The sequence below is a fragment of the Cyprinus carpio genome, chromosome B7, assembly GCF_018340385.1.
Source record: "Cyprinus carpio isolate SPL01 chromosome B7, ASM1834038v1, whole genome shotgun sequence".
NCBI lineage: Eukaryota > Metazoa > Chordata > Actinopteri > Cypriniformes > Cyprinidae > Cyprinus > Cyprinus carpio.
Genome location: NC_056603.1, coordinates 14,980,103 through 15,002,859, shown reverse-complemented (window position 1 = coordinate 15,002,859; position 22,757 = coordinate 14,980,103). Strand labels below are relative to the sequence as shown.

At 39.0% G+C, this 22,757-nt stretch overlaps 1 protein-coding gene across 1 annotated transcript in view; it reads right to left on the bottom strand.

The window, feature by feature from the left end:
* si:ch73-211e3.1 (trithorax group protein osa) overlaps positions 1-22,457 on the bottom strand; it is a 61,218-nt gene extending 38,761 nt beyond the window's left edge. The window contains exon 1 of the mRNA XM_042727452.1: positions 22,106-22,457. Within this exon, the coding sequence (XP_042583386.1) occupies positions 22,106-22,153 (48 nt within the window). The 5' untranslated portion in view covers positions 22,154-22,457. The remainder of the gene's footprint in view (positions 1-22,105) is intronic.
* Positions 22,458-22,757: the final 300 nt, after the last annotated feature.

The following is a 22,757-nucleotide window of genomic DNA, read 5'->3' as shown; positions in this document are numbered from 1 at the left end:
AAAACAATTTTAAAAGTTAATTGCAAATTTACATCTCATAATTGTGAGTTTATTTTTATAATAGCAAGAAATAAATTTGCAATTGCATGAAATGAACTCATTTTATTTTTTGCAATCAAGACTTTCTCGTATTTGCAACTTCATGTAACAATCGCAACTTTATTTTTCACAATTGCAAATTTGCTTATTATATTTGCGACTTTATTTCTTGTAATTGTGCCTTTATTTCTCTTTATTGTGACTATGTCCCTCATTTTTCCTAAATTACTTCTCATAACTGTGACTTGGCTCCTTTTAATGGCAACTTCACATGTTGCAAGTGTACCTTAATTTCTCATAATTGCGACTTTGTCCCTCATTATTGCAACTTTATTCCTTGCAGTTGTGCCATTATTTCTCATAACTGCAACCTCTTGCTGTTTTCTAATAATTATGCATTTATTTGCTATTCTAAATTTTTTTATTCTATGGAGGAAATTGCCTTCCATGTTTCATGTTAACAAAGTCAGTAACTTTTTCAAAATCATCCCCTAAATATTTGACTAAATTCACTTCTCCAAAAAGCAAATGAATCCCTGAGCAAGTTAGAAATGGACATGCAAAAACATTCTTTTTGGATTTTTCATCTATAATTAGATTTGACAGTGGTTAAACAGGAGTAACCTGAGGTTACTTTGGTGATCGGTTTGGAGCAGTAGACTAGACCGTCACACCACTGACGCAAACTGCCTTGCTTGTGCGTCAAGCGTTCCAGGACTATCAGCAGACTTCTTTACCTCTTTACCATGAGTCCCTGGAGTCTGTTTGCGATGGATTAGGCTGTTCTATGCATATGTCTCTGTGTGTATATAGAGAATGAGAAAGTGAGAGAGTGAGAGAGAAACGTTGCTTTAATAACAGGCACACTGTCCTGACCTCACTCACAGAGACTGTCAAATGTACACACAAACGCACACACACACAGTGTTCCCGTCTGTTCCGACCTTCACTGAATTCTCGTCATTCATGATGTCACAGGCTCATAGCTTCCAACGTAAGCCTTCTTAGTCAGCCTTAGTTTATATTTGAGAGAGACTCACTGAAACTGACAAACACCACATGTTTTGATATGGCTATGTTCAAAAACTGTATCTTACAAACCTACGGTGAATATAACTGCGGTAGAGCTTCACTTTTTTAAACAATGTTTGTATGCTATAATTGAAACAAGAGAATAGACAAAACGTTAATACAGGGTTAAATCTTTGCCATAATTTATCACACTACCTTTTATAAGAGCTTCGTGGTGGCAAAAGTAGTTTAAATAGGCAGAAACAATTAAATATTGGCCAATAAATATCCAATATATGAAATTTCTCATAATTATTAGAAATAAATTTTCAATTGGATTAAAAAAAAAAACACTTGTAATCGCAACTGTCACAATTTTGACTTTATTTCTCGTAATTACAAATTGTCTTCTCATAATAACTGGATGAACAGTTTTGATAATATACTTTTAATGGGTGACAGCCAGTACTATAAAGCTATACATTTTCATAAAGAAAAGAAAATTAAAATGCACTAAAAAGCTAGCATGCTACAAGTAAAACAAAAGCACTCTTAAAGGGGTAAATTTGCTAGATGATGGCAAAAGTAGTCTAAATATTAAAACAGGCAGGGAAAAAAATCAATATCGGGCCAACATATCCAATATCGGCAGGTACTTGTAAATTCTGATACACATTCACATACATCTTACTGACTTTTAAAAGATTTATACTTCCCAAGAGTGTTGGAAAGCAGGTGTATGGGTGAAAACATGGCTCAGGGGGCACTTTCACTGGGAGATACATGATCAAACACAAACACACAAGCGGCCGCTCAATGCTTCTTACAGGAACCTGGATATACATTAACAGATACATGAGCACATACAAAGAGAACACACCCGTTAAACACACACACATGTGTCCTGATCAGAGGCATGCAGTAGCACTGTGAGTGTGTGGGAACGTATGTGTGTGTGCATGACTGATTGTTTCCGACAGGCAGGAGAGATGAGAAGTGGCAACCATGTGCACATATGTATGTGTGGCACTTTGGAAATAGGTCAGCTTAGGCTGGGTTTAGTGGCACTAGGCCCAGCTCAAGCAGAGAAGAGCTCTGGGGCTCAAACACACACACACACACACACACACACACACACACACACACACACACACACACACACACACACACACCTCCCTGCCAGCAAAGACAAAGACATACAGGCATATTCCACCAATCTACACAAAAGAATTCAAAAGGAAATGCAGATCCATCATATGCACACAAAGAAATAATGGATTTTACATGCTGAAGGCTGTTCAGTGTTAATCTTGCCAATTAAAATTACAGACGAAAAAAACGTTAGTCAATGATAACAAAATGAAACAGAAATGCACATTAAGATGATAATTAAGCTGTTTAAAACAAAAACAAAAAATTATGGAAAAAAAAAAACTCTGCAAGATATCAACAATGCAATGCAATTCAAATTATTTTTTATTTAAACAGTCAGAGTAAAACTGACCGAAACACAAAAAATAACAAATATTTCATGACAAAATATTGACTACATTTAAAGGATATTTCTTCAAAAGAAACAAAAACCAAGGCTGTTTAATTATAAAGATTACTTAATTATAATGTCTATATTATTGACTGCGGGAGCAGCTATGAGTTCAGTTCCACTATGATGGTCTGAACACAAAATACACACAAACTCTCTAATTACCCGTGCATGGCCAGTCTTCTGAATGTGAGGAAAATAACACTAATGAGCTTCACCTCACTGCGACATTAACACAACCTGCTGTCTGCCATCACACACACGCTTGTGCTCATAACTCATAAACACACACATATAAATAAACACACACACACACACACACACACAAAAACACACCAGCGCTCACACACACACACACACACACACACACACACACACACACACACACACACACACACACACACACACACACACACACACACACACACACACACACAGGCTCGCTAAACATCATAAATCTTTATTCCTACAAACATTAACCTAAGTAACCACATCCGAAGATGAAAACGCACTACGTGCAAGTGCCTTTTAAAAGTGTCCACGAGAGAGCTTTAGACTGTGAGGATAGAATGTAAAGAGAGGAGCAGATGAACAGATAGTGAGATGATAAATGAAGGGAAGTAGTGAAGGATGAAGAAAAAAAGAGGAAGTGCTTGTGTCTGTTGTACTGGCTGCCCTTAGACCATTACTAAGGGGATCTCCCAACGGACAGACTCACACACACACACACACACACTCAGAGTCAAACAAAGGACAACAGGAAAAACGAGTGAGAGAAAGACAGAGAGAGAAAGAGAAGGTGGGTGTGAGGTTTAGTAACAAAAGTACATACACATTACATACATCCCTTCCTTCTTGAAGAAAAAATATTTTGTAAATGAAACCACATGAAGGGATAGTTCACCTTAAAATTAAAGTTCATCATATCATTTATTCACCCAAATGTACTTCCAAACCCATAATTATATATTTTCTTTAGAGAAACATGAAAGATGTTTTGAAGAATGTTAACCCTGCACTCTTCAATACAATTAAAGTGAATGGAGACTGTTCTCGTCTAACTCCAAAAAACCCGAAATCACCTGTGTATCATTTTCCATGTCTTCTAAATCATATAGCATCTTTGTGTATGATGCAGACTGAAATCATATAGACTTTAATCATATAGACATAATATAGAGTCTATATCTGATTTCAGTGTGTTAAAAGTTAAAAGTGTGTTAAAAGTTACCAAAGGATTCCATAAAATAAAATAAAATAATAAAATAAAATATGTACACCTGTCGACAGCTTCTGGTCCTATTTACTTAACTGTATTGAAGCATGAGTTCTTGCAAGTATCTTAATTTGCTGAACAAAGAAAAAAAAGTCATAACAGTTTATGTGGGTGAGCAAATAATGAATTTTTCCCTCTCTTGTGATCTGAAGAAGGAAATATTCTGTTAAACTTCTCCAACCAAATGAGCTTATTAGACAAATAAGTTTCCTTTTTAGTCCAAGAGGATGCTTTTCAAAAGACTTCGGCAGAAAAAAAAAACATGCAAAATTCACACACATACATATGAAGAAACAAATGAAAACTACCAAACAGAGTGGATGTTTGTGTGCGTGAGTGAATGAGAAAAAGAAAAAAAAAAGGGAAAAAAAAGGAGAACTACGAGCAGGAATTCTGCACCCAAGGTTCACCAAATCCTAGTCCAGCCAACAAGAGAGCAGAGGGAATAAAAGCAGTGCAAATTGCCCGAGTTAGCACTAGAACACACACACACACACACACACACACACACACACACACACACACACACACACACACACACACACACACACACACACACACACACACACACACACACACACACAGAGAATCACTGGCTGTCTTGCTGGTCTCAGCCATCCTGTGCTGGTTGTTAAAGCAGTATTAATATTCATGTTGAGGGCTGCTGCTGTCAGTGAGGCAGTTTTAAATGAACACTCCGACCTTGATCCAATCCATGGGGTCTCTCCTTATCCAATACAAGAATGTGACTTCAAGGCCTCCCTCTCTCTCTCTCTCTCATTCTTTTTCTCTCTCTCAACACACTTTTCCTCCATTTTTCCCTCTCCTAACCTCTCCCCCTTTCACCCCTTCTTTCCTGATTATGCAGACTTGGAGCTGGTGCGTGTGTGTGTCTCCAATCTCTGTTTGATTTTGCTCACAGACAAGAACGGATCTGCCTTGATAAAGATGGCTGTTCAGAAAGAGCCACAGAGAGACTCAGATTACCTTGATCTCTCTCTCTCAGTTTCTTTCTCCTTCTCGGTTTTTGTTGATGAGGTGGGTGTGATACATTTTTAAACCTGATATTGAGAGAGAAGAACAAAAACCCCGACTTCTCCCAGTTCTGTAGTGAAACGAATCTGAACACTGTATGTGAAAAGCAACATACAAATACACACTTGACTGGGAATATCTGTTCCATTGTGTTATTATTTGGGGTAGCTTGATCTAATCATGTTTTGTAAGATCTAACTTACCCAACAAGACACTCTTTGCTATGACAGTAGGGAAACTTGACCGTGCAAGCAGACAGTTTACACCAGCGCAGGCGACGCTGAGAATGCAACACATACTTGTACTATGAATTACACACTGACATGGAAAGCAACAACACATGAAATCAATCTTGCATAGCTGGAAGCGTCTGTTTTCACACTCTTATACAGAGTATAGCTAAATTCAGAATAGCATTGCATATCTTTATGCCAGCAACAGTAAGAGAAGTATACTAGTATGCTATGCTGAATTCAGGCAATGTTTCAGGCTTAAGGACAAAATAAGTCTTGAAGGAGTTGAGAAACTTAAGTTAGCTACAAGCTCATTTTTCCTGCAAGTTGTCATGTATTGAGGCAAAACATTTCATACTATCATCAACTGATTCAAGTATGATTATGTGCATGTGTTTGGGTCAGGTTTTGTCGTGAAAACCAAAAGCCTCTAAAAGAATCGAAGGAACCAGCTAATGGTTCACTCGAGGGAAATATACTAAATATCTCATGTTTTCATTTACAAACTATGCAGAAAGGTTTGTGTTTAGGTTAGTTGTAGTTACAGAAAATACTGTCAGCTCAATATTAAAGCAACAGAAATCATTGGAAATCCGACCATAGTGTGTATGTGTGAGACTATGAGCCACAGCAGAAACAGTCTCTAAATGGATAACAGTCCGTACAGAGAGTGACAGCTGCACAAAGCTTGTTCTTTCTCATTCCACACACACACTTGAGTAGACAGTTGTCCTCTGCGGTTAAGGTGTATCCCTCCATTCCTCACTTAGCTGTCCACCTCAGAAGCCTCCTGTCTCTTTATCTCTGCAGGCTAAATAATGGACCGGCATTAGTTGGGTCGGCCTGCTCTAGAGCACTCAGATCAATGTCCGCCAGCCCAGACGGACAGAGTCCACTGCTCACTTTATATATCTGATGTTCCATCCCTCCTTCCTTTATCTCTTCCTTTTGGATTGAATGTGGTCATTCTCTTTTGGTGGACCCTCTTTTCTAATAAATCTCATGAATGGTTCTCTCAGTAGCTCTCCCTTAAACATGTCACAGCAATTACAGCACTCGTAAAATGGCGCCATACAGCCCTAGACCCTGCGTATGGATGTGTGTTTGTGTGTGAGATAATGTCCTTGAGGGGGCAAGAGAAGAGCTGGTTATTGATTGGAGGTCCCTGTACGACACATAAGCTTTTGATTTCTCTTGTAGAGCACTGCCTCTGCCTTGTCCTCCCAACAGTATTCTACTAAGTCAAATAGAGTCAACTATTGACTGCTGTTCACCTATACCATCAAAATGACACACTCTTGACTGTTTCTATAGTCACTTTAGATTGTGTGAAAAAATTACATTACAAAACTGGTCAAAGCACCAGCTATATGAAGGACTGAGTTTAATTTTCAGTCTGCGTTAGGTATTTGAACATGGGAAATGACTGTTTTTTTTAACTATTTCTTTACGATGTTACCACACAGTATGATGCCAGCCTTTGTGACATCACTTTTTGCTGCCAAAAGTCCTTTCCCATGGCCATATGTTATCTCTTTTGGTGAAACGCAAGAAAACCTTGTAAAATGTCTTTGAAGTCATGATGAAATGGAAGTTCTTCTATATTGCGACGTGCTTCCGAGTGGAATGAATTATGAAAAAAGAATAAAAGTAGGTTCTATTTGGTTCTATCCTTCAGTTGTTGATTGGACTTTAAGATGTTGGACTGCTCAACGAATGCAAGCTTAAAGTGGATTGTGGAGGAATGGATTTAAGTGGACTAAATGATGGAGAATTCCAGCATATGTCAGAGAGAAGTCTGTCTTTATATTGAGTTTTTAATTAAACATTACATTAAGGTCAAAAAACACTTAAACATGCAAGGATGAACTGTTTACAAATAGCCAACTTTAAAATAAACGACACTTGATAATATGATATAGTGCAATAGCATTCACTTTTAAGTATTATTTTAGGTTTGCTTTAATTGTGCAAACAATGTTAGAAACCAAAGCAGGTAAAGTAAAGTGTTCGCATTATTCCACATATGTCTACTTGAAGTAACATTTGTTAATAAAAGCTGCCAAAAGACTTTTTTCCGTTACAGCAGCCAGTCAGGGTGTACATATGTCTTGCACCAGATGTAGTGTGGGGCCCACGCTTATTAAAACAGCAATAAAGAATGAGCTTTCATCATGCAGCATGCAGAATATGCTTATGTTAAACAGGTATCAAAAGATGGTTTCTATTACGAGTTGACGAATACAGATTTCTTTCAATGGCATATGGCTGTGCATTTAACCCATCCAAAATGCACACACACAGCAGTGAACACACACCCGGAGCAGTGGGCAGCCATTTATGCTGCGGCACCCAGGGAGCAGTTGGGGGTTTGGTGCCTTGCTCAAGGGCATCTCAGTCATGGTATTGCCAGCCCGAGACTCGAACCCACAACCTTAGTGTTAGGAGTCAAACTCTCTAACCACTAGGCCATGACTTCCCCTTAAATGGCTGTATGTCACGTCACTGTCACTGATATAATCCAATATATGTGGCTAATGTAATTTAGATGCACACATACTGTATGCTAAAACATTATAAATTCACAAAAAATATCTGAATATAAGCCAATGCCAATACCAACAATCTCAAATGACCAAATACACGGAAGAATGCCAAAATGTTGGTAAAACACTTGTCAGTATTATTGGTCAATCAATAGGGGTTTCTTTCAATAAAAATCCTGACGCTGATACCTATATAGCACAGTGGCTAATAAAAATGCTGATAAAAATGCAGTCAATCGGCCTAGGCTGATATATCTGGAAAATGTATTATGATAAAGCTCATAAAGCTCAAAGCTCATGGGGGAACTTGTGGCTTAGTGGTTAGAGGGTTTGACTCATAAGTTTTTTATGGATATCTACGCACTTATGTGTCAGCAGAGATGGGTTGACATTCATGTTTGAAAGCCTGAAACATATTGAAAAATCACAGCAATAAGGCAAGACAAGAGAAATAAGGACCACTCGAGTGTGAGCACACACACACTTGAGACAGCCACACACAGTTGTTAAATTGTGGGATAAAATAAAATCATCTTCTTGGTTAAAGAGAGGTCTGATAATCTGTATGAAGAGGGATTTGATGGAATGAATAAATGCATTAATACTCCAGGCGCTTAACGTCGCAATCACCCCATTGCAATGCAGAGAGAACTGTGCCCGCACCGCTTCCAATGTGTCAAATGTTAATGACCTGCCAGGGAGAGGAATCTATCCACATGTTCATTTGTCATTAAGAAGGAATATTTTAACACCAGACGCTCAAGTGCTACAGTGTCACAACAATTTAACATAGTGGGGAAAAGAAGGAGGTAAAGAGAGGGAGGAGGGGAGTTCTGACAGACAAAAAGAGGAGGAATGTATTTGTGCAGCCAGCAACCCTTTAAAGGTGGATGAACGAAAAACAAAAGTGCTTTGTATCAGCACAAACACACACACCGATTGCACCACAGCACTGCTGCCAATATTTTGTTGTGTCAGTAGGTCAGAGAACAGGGAACATTATGGGGGAAAGTGCCTCTATTGCTTGAGTGGCATTCCGTCTTGTTGTAAAACAGAGACAGAGAGACGGTGCTACCGTTTCTGTGTGCTGGGTGGTTGAAGGGCCAAAGATGGCATCTACATCCTGCTGAAGAACAACACATGTAGCTGTCTCACTCATTGACTCCTACACAACCACATGTACTCAGAAAGTGATGTCATTACCAGCAGCTGCACAAACATGCATTGGGAAATCAGTGAGCGTATGGCACATTTATGAGGTCCTGATGTGGCAGCACAGAAATGCCCGGCCCAGCTGTTATAATAGAAAGCAGTGTGAGTGAGAGACATCTAAAGACCTAACCTAACGAGACATGGAGAAGGAGGAAGCTAGAGCTGTGCTCCCAAATCACACTGCCTTGGGGCAGAAACTCAATTAAACTGTTAGAAGACATACTATTAGCAGAAAATATTTAAGACGTTCAGCTGAAATTACCAAATGGAGTGTATTAAGGGACTTGTCCATTGGCAGTCTACTTAACTACAATGTAAAACAACCCTGATCATATACAAGGTTATGTAATTTTGCCACAGTCTGGCTACCTTGAATAGACACAAATTTGTGGTTATCCGATTTGGTTTTTAAATGCAGATGCCAGTATCTAGAAAGCAGGGTTTCGCTTTTCATATGTATAACACTTGACCCTCTAACACTTGCACTCTATTCTTTTCCTAACTGCTTGTTTTCTTTAAAAAAAGGCGTCTAACACTAGCGTTCTCTATTCTTTTTCTATTCTACTTGTATTATTTTTATAGCGTTCTCTATTCTTTTTCTATTCTACTTGTATTATTTTTATTTATTATATAAATAACAACAACAAAAAATTTATTTTTTTGTATTGCATTGTCATAGCTCTTATTGTCCTCAAGTTACTTTGGATAAAAGCGTATGTATGTATGTATATATACAACACACACATAAATAGTTCTTTTCAAAAGTTGGGGTCAGTAAGAATTAGTTTTTTAAAGTAATTAAAACTTATTTAGCTAGGATGTAGCAAACTGATCAAAAGTAACAGTAAAAACATTCAAAATTTTGCAAAAGATTTCCGTTTCAAATTTAAAAATCTATTCATCAAGAATCCTTAAAAAATGCATCATGGTTTCCACAAAAATATAAAGCAGCACAACTGTTTTCAACATCCATAATAAGAAATGTTTTTTGTGCACCAAATCAGCATATTAGAATGATTCATGAAGCATGTGGTAGGCTACTGAAGATTTGAGTAATGGCTGCTGAAAATGTTATTGTTCCATCACTAGAATAAATTACATTATATTTATTTTGTATATTAAAACAGAAAACAGGTACTTTAAATTTTAATAATACTTCACAGTATTATTATTTAACTGAATTTTTGTTCAAATAAGCACAGCCATGGTGATCAGAAAAGACTCCAAACTTCTAAACAGATACAGTAGGCTATATTCGGTAAATGAATTAAAATGGCCTAATCCTCAAAGTTAGTGGCGGTAGACAGCACAGACCTGACTTTCTTCTCAAACATTCACCTAAAACTTTCTTTCCCTTTTTTTCTTTCAGAATCTTTCCCTACCTTGACTGAACCTCTGGAAAAAAGCTGTCAATAAAGCCCCCCATCCTTATGTCACCTCAGTTCAGACAGCTGTTTAGTTAGGATTAGTGGATGTCGAGCAGATGTAGTGGGAGATTTACAGAGCTAATATTATTTACCCCCCTCCACATCATTCTTTCCTCATTGACCTATGATAGACCGAGCTGTTGTCCTATTGAACCGATACAGCAATATGTATTGCTATTGCACCAGAACAAGGTGCATAACTGTTATTGTTGGCCACAGAATCCCTTCAAAACCCTGTGTAAAAAATATTTAAATCTCAGTGAGAGGGAGAGAGAGTAATACGATTCCATGGCTGCGTGGTAGCTGTGGAATTTTGGTCCTAACGGAGAGTAGCTCCAGCCTTCATAGCGCTGTTTGTTTTGGACGTCTGAGCGAGGTAGAAATATGTTCCTCCATTCCACCCACAGCTCTGTCGCAACAGCAAACAACACTGAAACGCACCGTGAGACAGCCGCTACGCCACTTCAGAGAGCGTCGTGTTTTCACAGACACGCTGTTAGCGCGGATATGGCTCGACTCAAAGCCAATTACTCACGGAGAAAAAAGCCGACTCTGAGAAGATAAGTGCGAGATAAGCTTTTCGTTTCGAATGAGGAAATTTCACCTGTATCAAGACAGATCGTACATTTGACAGCCAAGTAGCTGAAGTGAAACTCGTCTGCGGTCGTCTTCCTGGGCTGACGCGGTTCTTCGCGCGCAGGGTTTTGACATAAAATATGGGAATGTTTACCGTAAAGCAAACGATAAACTCTTTATGAGCAACACGTCAAATTGATAGCAGATAAAACCAAGTGCTGTCTCATTCCTAAAAACTTGCACAACACCACCGCTGACTTTTAGATACACTAATTTCTGAAGTGAGAGCTTATAACAAACGCACAAGAAATCCAACACTTTGATGTTTCGCCCTATTTTGTGGTTTCGGCAGGATCTTTAGCAATTTAATTCATCTCAGAGCTCTCCGGGGTTTAGGAAATCTGGGCCAAAGAGTGATTGAAGCCATTAGAGCAACCCCTTCAAAAATACTTTAGGGTGTGCATGATAAAATGAGATGAAGTAAGGGATGGAAAAATAAGAGGGGATAAAAAGAGCATGACTGACTTACTGTCCTCTGTACACAACAGTCTGACCCCTTCAACCAGAAGGTGAATTATTAGACATTTACTTGGATTGTCTACATTGATGTTTGCTAGAGAAAACATGCAGTTATAGATGTTCAATGCTGTGGAAATCCACACTAGAGCATTGGCAAACCCAGCTTTACCTAATGACCCGGCTCTCAATTACATCATCATCTGTTTGTAGGGCTCATGGGACAAGAGGTTAAGATACTTATAAAACCCATCTAACCACCACCTGCAGTATATACAGACATTTCCACAAACACAATCAGATTTACAATCATTTTACTAGCCCAAGTAGGAATTCTCAGTTTGATTCTGGAAACAAATGTTTTAATATTCTGGTAATGGCTGAAGGATGCAGAAGAGAGAAGAGAGTCAGACAAGTATGGCTGATTTTTAAATGGCTTTTGTAGTGAATCATTCATTATCTCTCCCATTCTCTCTCACACACACACACACACACACACACACACACACACACACACACACACACACACACACACACACACACACACACACACACACACACTTTCTTTCTCTTCCTCACTCTGACTTTCCTGTCACTGGCTTGCAATCACAGTATGACATGAGCTTGCCCCTCCACCAAACTGAGCATCTCACGCTCTCTGTTCCCATGTTCTCTAAAAATAACTAAACAGTGGAGGAAAAAAAGATGCGCACACACACACACACACACACACACACACACACACACCACAGAGACATAGTGATGAGTTCAGAGTTTCTCAAACATAAATGACTGCAACAATAAACAGTTTATCTACAATTGCTCTTTGGTGTCTAGATCTAGGATTTCCAATGATAGTGCATTGCCGCATTCTTTATCTATGATTGTCTAGGCACATTTGTAGCCAATTTAATCAAATGCAAAGTATAACTTGCTTCTAAGACAATAGTCTCTTCTACTTTTCTTGTTTAGTTTCTTAAAACAACAATCACATTTTTTGCCATTCCACATGGAATGTGTGCACAGAAATTTGCAGAAAGCACTACAGTTTTCCACAGAATAGGAATGCCGTCATTCACACAGTTCTTCTGAATCCCATCTCAATGTGTGTGTCCTTTAAATAGTTTATATTAGAGCTTAGAAAAAATATATATATTTTCTGTGATTATAATGTGGACTGTTTAATGTGTAAAAAACATATTAATGGTGCACTTCCTGAGGCTAATATTCTTCCCCAGTTTCTGTTATAACGTTTACAATGTTTAAATCTGTTCCACATACATTACCAATCAAAGGTTTCAGGTCTATAATACTGTGGAATATTTTTACAATTTAAAATAACTATTTCCCTTTTAATATATTTAAAATGTAATTTATTTACATAATAGCAAAGCTTTATTTTCAGCAGCTATTCATTCATTCTTCAGTATCACATGGTCCTTCAGAAATCATTGCTTATATGCTGATTTAGTGCTTTAAAAATATTCAAAGTTTATGCTAAAAGAATATTATTTATTTTAAATGACAATCTTTACTGTCACATTCGACCAATTTAATGCATCTTTACTGAACAAAAGTATTAGTTTCTTTCAAATAAAATCTTACTGACCAAAACTATCATAAGAAATTTTAGCATATTCCATCTGGACCTTGCAATTACTTCATCTTATTGTTTCATTGCTACAGACTCTTATGGCAGGCAGAAAACAAAAAAGAAAAACATTTACATTTGCTGATGCACTAATAGTCTACGCTGCATTCTCATCACACCTCTTTACTTAATTACACTGAGATGTGATGAAAAGGTGTGACATGGACAGGACGGGCCCTTATCATTAAGTTTAGCCTTCTGAGAGGCTTCAAGCCAACACTAAAATGAAAAGGCAATTATGTTTAAATTGAACAGAGCGGATGGAGAGCTATTAATCACTTATATCAATTACTAAAACCCCACCCTTCTGGCTGGGGTCACCGGGGTCAAGAAGACCATGCTCTGTGGATGGAGATGGCTGGAGACACCTGTATGTGTATGTAACCCGATTCACTGGGCAAACCACAGCCAACCATTGTAAAATATTATGTCTGGATCAAGTTACTCACTGAACCATGTGCCACAATCTGTTACTATGGGCTTGCAAACGGACACCAACATAGGCCCATTACTGCCATAGTGGCACTTTCATTGACCTCACCACTTACATGCACAAACAGAGACAAAAAAATATATGAATAAAAGGAAGGAAGGAAGGAAGGCAATGAAAAGAAAAATAAAATGTATGTGGGTGTACTTGATTAAAGTTAAGGGGAACAAAAAAACCCTAGAAAAATAGGTGTCTATCCATCTTCATGAAAAGGAAGTACATGAAAGTGGCAAGCACACACTTGTGATCAAATGTAGATGCGCACACACACACACACACACACACACACACACACACACACACACACACACACATAGGCTCTGTTAATGGATGACACAAGGGAGGAGGGAGGAGGGAGTGACCTAGAATACCACTCGCAGACAAGACAACAACAAAACAATGCAGAAGACAGCCCATAATACTCACTAATTCAACACTGTTACCAGATAGATTGCTACCCCAATCACCTACAAACACAGTCATAGGTCATTTTAACTCTGCATTTATTACTTTTTTTCTTTTATTGAGTACAAACATAGATAAAAATGTCTCTGTGTATGAATAAATAAAATCCTTCCCTTACCATCTCCACTAATTAATAATTTACACCCTATTCCATTTGTATCCCTTAGAAAGAAGTAGGAAAAAGATCGCACTTGTGAAAAGCTGCCAAGGTTACTACAACAACTGCTTCTGGGAATGAGTGCATTATGAAGTGCCAGGAATTCTGGGTATTTTTACTTTGGACCGCAGATGAAAGCGCGGCCGTTCGCGTGCATGTGCTTTCTAGTGGGCATGATCGCTGTCTTGCAGGACCATTCATCACGGTGTATCGTAGTGACACGTTCAAACGAGAAACATTTACTTGCTCTTTGTTGGAACACCGGCTCTTTGAAGTCTTGTGTGAGTCGCAGTACTGATTAATCTTCAGTCGCATCTGCGTTCAGCTGCACTCTTGGAAGAACACCCATTGAGGTTGTTAAAGTTTTACATTTCTCTAAAAGTCAACATTAAATCAAAACTGACCCTATTTACATTCTTAACAAGTTTGTGGTCTTTACTTTTCAGATGACAGCAGAAAACCCATGTATTTTCTAATCCATCTCCTCCAAGCACAAATCCCAGCTTGCATATTTTTTTGTCTCAAGGACTATCCTGTTAAACTCAGACATGTATCACATTACGTAAAGTAACATGGGTTTCTCTTATAGCGTCATGCTCACATGTGCGCTGTGCGATACTGACTCTCTGAGATCTCTGGGATCATAAAAAATTTCTGTTGTCGTCGTGAGTCTTTGATCGCCTAGTGCGATGTTCATCGGTGGCGAAGTAGTTGCGATGAATCTAGGCCTTCGACAAAGTTCTGTCAGTAGATTAGGTTCACTTGCAATGAAGAAACAGTAGGATTTATGAATTTCACTCAGTTTTCTATGATTGTACACACAACAGCTGTTTTACAATCCCGAGTTGTCCTAGTGTTTCTTGTCCAGTGTATGCAACTGGCTTTGCCAATGCTAAATAATGGCTAAATGTATTGGCTACAGTTTATTGCACAGTTCTGTAAACATCACACAAACGTCCTTGTCTATCTTTTTCAGATCGCATTATATAATCTGTCATTGCATTGTCATAAAGGGATTCAAATAATTGTGTATAGTGGGCTTTAAAGTTCACCCAAAAATGTCCATATGCCTATAAAGAATAGATAGTCAGTTTATATAGATTAGACAGTCAGATTGTAGATTAGAAACTCTGGTTAGCATAGAATGGAAACATGAAAAGTAAACATACTCAAATACAATATAGAAATTTTGAGCGGCTCTTTATGCCACTTACTCAATCACTGTCTCATTGCTCTTCTACAGCACATAGACTTTTTGCAATGATGTTCTGGGAATGCTTCTGGGCTGTTCGATATTCTCACTTTATGTCTGTCTGATCAAAGAACGGTTGCAGTTAATTTCATCACTGCTAGCGACTTATAGGGCTTATAGTGGAAGGTAAAACAAACTGTATCTCATCTACCCTGAACACATGCCTACATTCTCCAAAAGGAGCCACAGGTTCATTACAGTCTGAGTGTGTAATGATGATGCAAGCGGGAAGCCACTGCTGGTGCCGAACAAAGACCTGTATTCCATGCGGTGAGACAATAGACAGACAGTGTTGCAACACAGTCTAATAATGAGAGGAGAGGAGAGGGAATCAGATGATCTTGAACGATCTTCTATATGCAAACTATTGAATCAGACATGCAAATGAGACCAAACGGAATGCTAAACATACACACAAAGACCAAAACAGCTACTTAACCACGGCAACTGTCCTGTTCCCCCAGAGCAATACAAATAATCAGAACAAACTGTGTCAGAGCAAATTTGTAGGCATGATGTCATTCAGTGGGTACGTGGAGGTTTCCATTTCTCATTGTTTTGTTTTAGATCCTTCCCTTGAGAATGTGTTGTGGGCTGTACAAACTAAACACTACTGAACTTAAAATCATGATGAAACAGAAGTATGGTTCAGTACAATGCTGAAAAACAAAAGCAACCTAAGATAGTTTGCTTGTCTTATCTAGTTTAAAACAGGTCTCCCAGCCTTGCCAATCTGGTGCTTACCAGACTGAGAGACAAAGTAATTTCATCTGATTTCAGTTGTTGTTTTTTTTAGGGTAAGCTAGAGTTTACGTCCTAACATCAGTCTCTGATTTGATACTGAGCTCTAAAGATCAAGTTCAATCTTCACAGTGTCAAGAAAAACTAGCATAAGAACTGAATTTGGGAACTCTGAATTTTTAATATTTAAAACATTTTAGCCTAATTCAGCCTTAATGAATAAGAAATAACTAGAGAAAGAAGAACAACTCCACTCAGAGGCCTGGAATCAGTCATAAATTTCCCACATATCTGCACAGAAACAGAAACTTGGCTGCAGTTGTTCCCAAATCGGTGTGTGGAGAGTAAGCAACTTTTTGAAGCATTTTAGTTGCTGATGCAGCTAAAATGATGCTCCAAATGAATGATGTTCCTCTGGGCTCTCGAGAAATAACAGATGCTGAGTTCACAGGGGGCTTTACAGTAGTTGATTGTCAGAGGTAAAGTAAGCAGTCTCTATCTTTGTAGCCCTCACGTCCTCTGACGTTTTCTCCAGAGGTAGCATGTTTCCTTTGCAGCTAAGCTCTGCTTCTCCGATTCATTCAGTAATTTGGGCTTATGCATTTACACTTTCTACTTCTCATTCACTGCTGTGCCACTGATTTTGCTTTCACTTATGACAAAAATCAGGTGCTTGTAAGCTTTCTTCCGTGTGTCAGAGAGACGCAGGGGCTTCCGGAGAGAGTCATTTAAATCTGGCAAAGCTCTGAGGCGAGTGTTCTCCAGTTTAGTACCTCTGGCTAAGTTTTTGTGCAAAGTGTTGGAGACAGGAAAAGAAATTACTCAACCCAATATTCTGTATGTGCTCCGGTTTGTTTTTCATCCCTAGGCAACACTGTTATTTCCTGGTGAGGTCTTGCCTGATCACAGTGACGCAGTTTTTCTCTCCGTTGCTCACCTTAGCTTGCTCTCTCTGTCCTTCTCACCAACTGACGTTAAATCAGGAAGCCAGAGCGATAACAGAAACACATGAGGGTTTCCCTCTACGTGCGTTTTTCCTCTCGTTCACGCTTTCGTTTTCTCAGTTCCCTTTCTTTGAAAAAAGTCAGTACCAAAGAATTGCTCTGGAACTGACAGGGTTCCTCTGAATATGTCTGAAAAAGATGTTTGTTAATTTTATTTATGACTAATGTGGAAACTTTGATTGCTTAGATATGGATCTACTTATGAAAAGGTGTGTGCTTATAGACATAAAAAAGTGTGTGTGCATTTATTGTGGCTAAATGTATCACGAAAGCAGAAGCTACTGCACTTTGATCAGATGCTTTGAAGCTGGGAAAAGAATTACCAACACACTCTTACCGCAATTCGTAACAATTTTACATTTTGGCGAATTGAAGGCTATTTCATGTGAATTCGAATTTCTCATCTTATTTGTATATTTTCATGCTTAAAGGCCTTTCCACACTGAGCGCAAAAAAGTGAAACGAATATCGGACGCGATGATGCGCTAGAATAAAACAATACATTTCTATGGATACTTCCACATAGACCACCAACATTCCTGCACCAAAAATGCAAATGTTTTTTATCGAACCAGTCCGACTAATCTTTTCAGTTTCGCAAAGACACTTACCATCCAATAAGATCTGAGCTAGGATCACGTGACTGGAGCAGCTGCTGTTGCACAAAAAGGCAAGAGTGGTGGCGCTGTTTCGAAAACCAGTGTAAACAAACAATGAAGAAGAGTATCCCAGATAAGAGAAGAGAGTGGATGCTGAGTTCTTGTTATCGTTGGTATAGATAGTTTGTTTCTGGTGTAAAGCCTTGCTTATCTTTATTAATTTAATTTATTAATTCTTTATTTATCTTAATTTAATGCTGTATATTGAGCAGTGGATGATGTTAAATTCATTTACGAGATACATATCTGAGGAAAAATGCATTGTTGGTAGGTGCCACCTAGCGTGCAGGCGTGAATTAGCAGAAGTCGAACGATTTGCGTTTGGTGTGAAAGCACCGTTCATCAGCTCGCTTTTTTGCATCACGCATCAAGCATTTACACTTAACTGACAGTTAGGTTTAGGAGTGGGCCATCATGCTTACTTTTTTCCTACATTTTTTTTTTTTTTGTACAAATCACATCATGAAAACACCACCTCATAAAAAAGTTGGAATCACACAATTAATGCAATTTTATGATTAATTATTGACTTCACTTCCAAGCACTCAGCCCTAGCAGGCACACAATGTCATAAGACGTTGATATTTGGTTAAATTTCGGTTGCGACGTCGGTTGACCAATATTTAATGTCAATTCAATGTCTAATGTCAATGTTAATTTGATGTCCAATACCGACGTCAACTGACGTTGATATTTGTTGTTTTTAGGTTGTGACGTCAAATACTGACGTCAATCCGATTTTCATCGGCCCTGTCCCAAATGGAACACTTCATGTGCACTTGCAGTCTTACAATGGCCGCCGCATGTGTATGTCCGTTAAGTCCACGAGACCGTAGTAGGGTGTCCCATTTGTCATTTTGGGGCAATTCATTCACTGGGGCGAGCTCCGCAGCAGACTTCTACCCGACAGTCAAAGCGGCATTACGTCATGAAGTCCAGATTCAGAGGAAGACTATAAGGGTTTAGGGTGCCATTTAGGACAGGGCCATTCTCAACCAAAATGCAAAGTCTGTCCGATTTCATGTCCTGCGTCGACCTGACGTTATACTAACATCCTGTGCCTGCTGGAGGTAGTCATGCCCATGACAATGAGGCAATGAGGAAAAAATTTCCATCAACCACCACAGCAAAACATCTGGCCTCGGACAGCACAACCTTTCTCTATTTTTCTTTGTCTATATCGGAATCACTTCAACACCCCGCTATCTAACATCTCTCCCTTCCATCCTTATCTATCTCCTCGATCCACCATATGGCTCCTCCTGCAAATCAGCACAATTTCATCCTTGTCTCCTCATGAAGGAACAACGAGTCACTCAAGGTGATGCACTGAGAACGATTCTTAGTTAGCGCGGGAAAATGACAGAGCGATTGTTTGTGGTATGAGGGTGCGCTGAGTCTCTCTCTTTGAAGACTGCTTTTGAACTCGCAAACACCGTCTCTCTACAAAGAAAAAAACCCCTCAAGAGTTAAATTCCTTTGCATAAGCCCTGACTCAGTGATCTCATCCTAGAAACGTCGGTAAGATAAAAGTTGGATGTGTTGTTTTAAACTTTCACCTAACTTTGAGGTGAGATCCAAGTGTATTCACGAGCGCTGCTCGCATTACAGTGAACCGCTCTGTGCGTGCACGAGATCTGAAGACCAGAGCGCGCATTCCACTCTGGCCCTTTTATTCATCCGTCAACAGCAGCTTCAAAGCGCACTGACTCATTTGGCCACAGATCAGTTCAAATTGAGTGGAGCAGAAAGATCCGGAGCGGGAAATCTACATATGTGATACTGGATTCCAGAAAAACGACAAGCTTAACTCAGAGAAACTCAGAATTTATAAATAATTATTTAATATATTTACAATTTAATAGACTAATATATTTATTTAGCCAATATATTCAGTATGACATAAATGTAATAATTATTGAACATGTTTATTTTTAATTGTTAAATATTGTTTTTTATAATAATAATACACTCTTGTGTCTAGTTAAGGACAACACATTTTGTGTTACTTTTAACTCAACCAATGGGTTATTCCTGCTAATTTCTACACACTAATGTGTTATAGTTACACAATTTGTGTGCATTATGTACACAAAATGACACAAAACGTGTTAAAATAGTCAACACACAAAATGTGTTAAAAATAAACACATCCTTTTTGAGAGTGCACATACTAATCAGAATAATAAACTTAATAAGATAATACTAATTATTTATTTATTTATATAATTACTTTTATTATGGCTCTGACTTAGCTTGGCTTGCCTAAAATAACATGTTTTAGCTGAGCTGCCTGCTCTTAATGCAATACTTCAAAAGATCGAAACCCTTAACCCGTGTTAAAGAGGTCAGGTGGGCGGGACCCGCTAAAAATAAATATTAATAATACATGAGCGACTGTCATGTCAACAAACAGTCTAGCGAAAATGACTGACGTATGCGTAGTGTAATCCACAACTGCATTTTGTTCATAATTTATTCATAACCGTAAGCAATTGTATTCTTTTACTCCTCAATAGTCTCATCTGTTTCCTACCGCTTGTCAAATGTTACAGAAAACGATCCGAGGAAACTCCCTGTTGACCTAAAGGGAAACTTATGATACTGAGAATATGGGACTGTCCATCGAGGGTAAACATGCTAGCCTATCTCTGGAAATACAATAATAGCTTTCGGAAATGTGTTTGGGCAAATCCATGACAAAGCGAATGCGAAGGGGGCAGCGCGTAAATCAGGCTCGTCATTGAACGTTCTCCTTTAGTTTATTGATCTACAAGAAACTGAATTACATGGGAACTCAAGCGTGTACTAGAAAACACGGACATATAGACACTCTTCGCTTCGTTGATATGAAAATCAGTGATGCAAGCTGCCTTCTAGTCTTTCTTATTCTGACAGTGAACGAGCCCTCCGCCACCTTTATAATCTCATTACGTATTCTGCTATAGCTCGGTTTAATCCTGGACACACTGGCAGCCCTGTCCCGCATTTTAGCCACCGTCTGTCTCTCTTATATCTCAACAATCCACATTAACTGTTAAACACCAGGCTTAAACGCACCCGCGATTCCGACAGTGAAAACTCACATTATCGCTCATTTTGAGATGATTTACACAGCGCCTGCAGCCCCAGAGCCGCGCTCTCGTCCAAGTCCCCAGTTCTCAGTCTTTTGTTAGCGAGCGCAGCCCCGCTGAGTGTCTGATAAATGCCATTTCATTCCAACAAGCAGACCACATGCTGCTTTAACAGTGTGGGGCTTTTACCTCTCTGACTCTACATTGCCTACAGCCGTATGTATGAAAACAAAGGTTTTATCAATCGTCAAGTTGCGTTTCGTGCATCGATAAAGCAATCCATGCCACCCGTTTAAATGACTGTGCTGATAGGATCTCGAGTCCCTTTCAACGCTGCTCTTCCCTCTGAATCAGAGTTTGTCATAGCAGACTGTGAGCGTAATGGCAAGGCTTTCAAGTAACTAGTATTTATTATTCATGTTACTTGCACATTTTTGTAATTACAAGCAGTCACACTGATCTATTCATATTCCAGTGGTGAATATAATCTATTCAATTAGTCAACAGCACTTCCTCTGCTACTAGTCACAATCCCAGTAGTGACAAATAATAACCTTTCTATTGCTAATTGTAACATTCTCTACATTTGTATCACTGAATTCTATAGGGATCTGTGATACAAATAACAACCGTTCACTAGAGACTAATATTTATTTCGCAGTAGTAGTTTATATTGCATCTTACGTGTTTAAAAGATAAGCTACTAGGCAATCATCTCCTATCGGGCTCCACTGCTACGGCAGTAACATTAGCTCTTGTTAAAATAGCCTTCCTACTTGTCATATGGCTAGTCGGAATGACTACTTCGTATTTCAATAATAATAATAGTAATAAAAAAGCGAAATCAATATAGTAAATGGAACTTTCTCGGAATGTGTGCGTAAATGCGTGGGACAGCGCCAGTTAATCTTTGATGCAGTCTTCAAGCTTGTCATCTAATCTCTGTTTGCCTTATTTAACGCACACAAAACCCTGGGATTTCTCCACTCGAGTTTCCAAACTTCACTGTGGACCTCAAGCAGAACAGCAGGAGTGTTACAGTTTAAAAAGCAACTACTGCGTAAAAGCCAGTGTGGAGGTGTATGAGGTGCGCGTATACTGACAAAGTGAAACACATAAGCGGGCTTTACTTGTAAACACCAAATGATCGTGAGCCACCATTCAAAGCAATCCAATAATATGAAACTCATAAACTCACTAATGGGTCCATGCGAGGTGAGTCTAGCCGCTGGGAGACCAGAAGCATCTTGGAGTGCGGGTGAACCACGTAGCCACTGTTAAATCCACTTTGTTTCAGTATGTGTAAACTGTCTTACAAAGAAAAGCCTGATTGGGAATCTAATAAAAGATGGGTAATATAAGTTTGTAAATTGTGCTATCGCCCAGTTGTGTGCGCGACAGCCAGCTAGGAACGAGGATTGCGTCCAAATGATTTTAACCTGACATTCCGTTCAAGCGCCAGTCATGTTGATTCTCTTGAACAGGGACTAATAACACAAACGTCTGTATCAGCTCTCGCTCTACACGGCCACTTACGATCAGAGAGCTCTGTTTCTTCCTGACTGGTGGGCGGAGTCAGGCCGTCCATAGGACGCTGCTCTGCGCGATGTCACAGAGGAGGAGACGCAGATGTTCCGCTCGCCGTCTGCGCTTAAAGGGACATTACGTCTCTGTGCTCTAGTTTACACGAGTATGGGCTTTTCACAGTAGTGCTAGGGATTTTGCTTCATCGCTGTGACTCGAATCGTTTCAATCCGTTTTCTGCAGGCTGTAACGATGGTCTTTTGTGCGTTGTGAGTGAGTCACTGAACAGTTTACTCAATCGAATCATAAAAAGTGCATTAACAGTA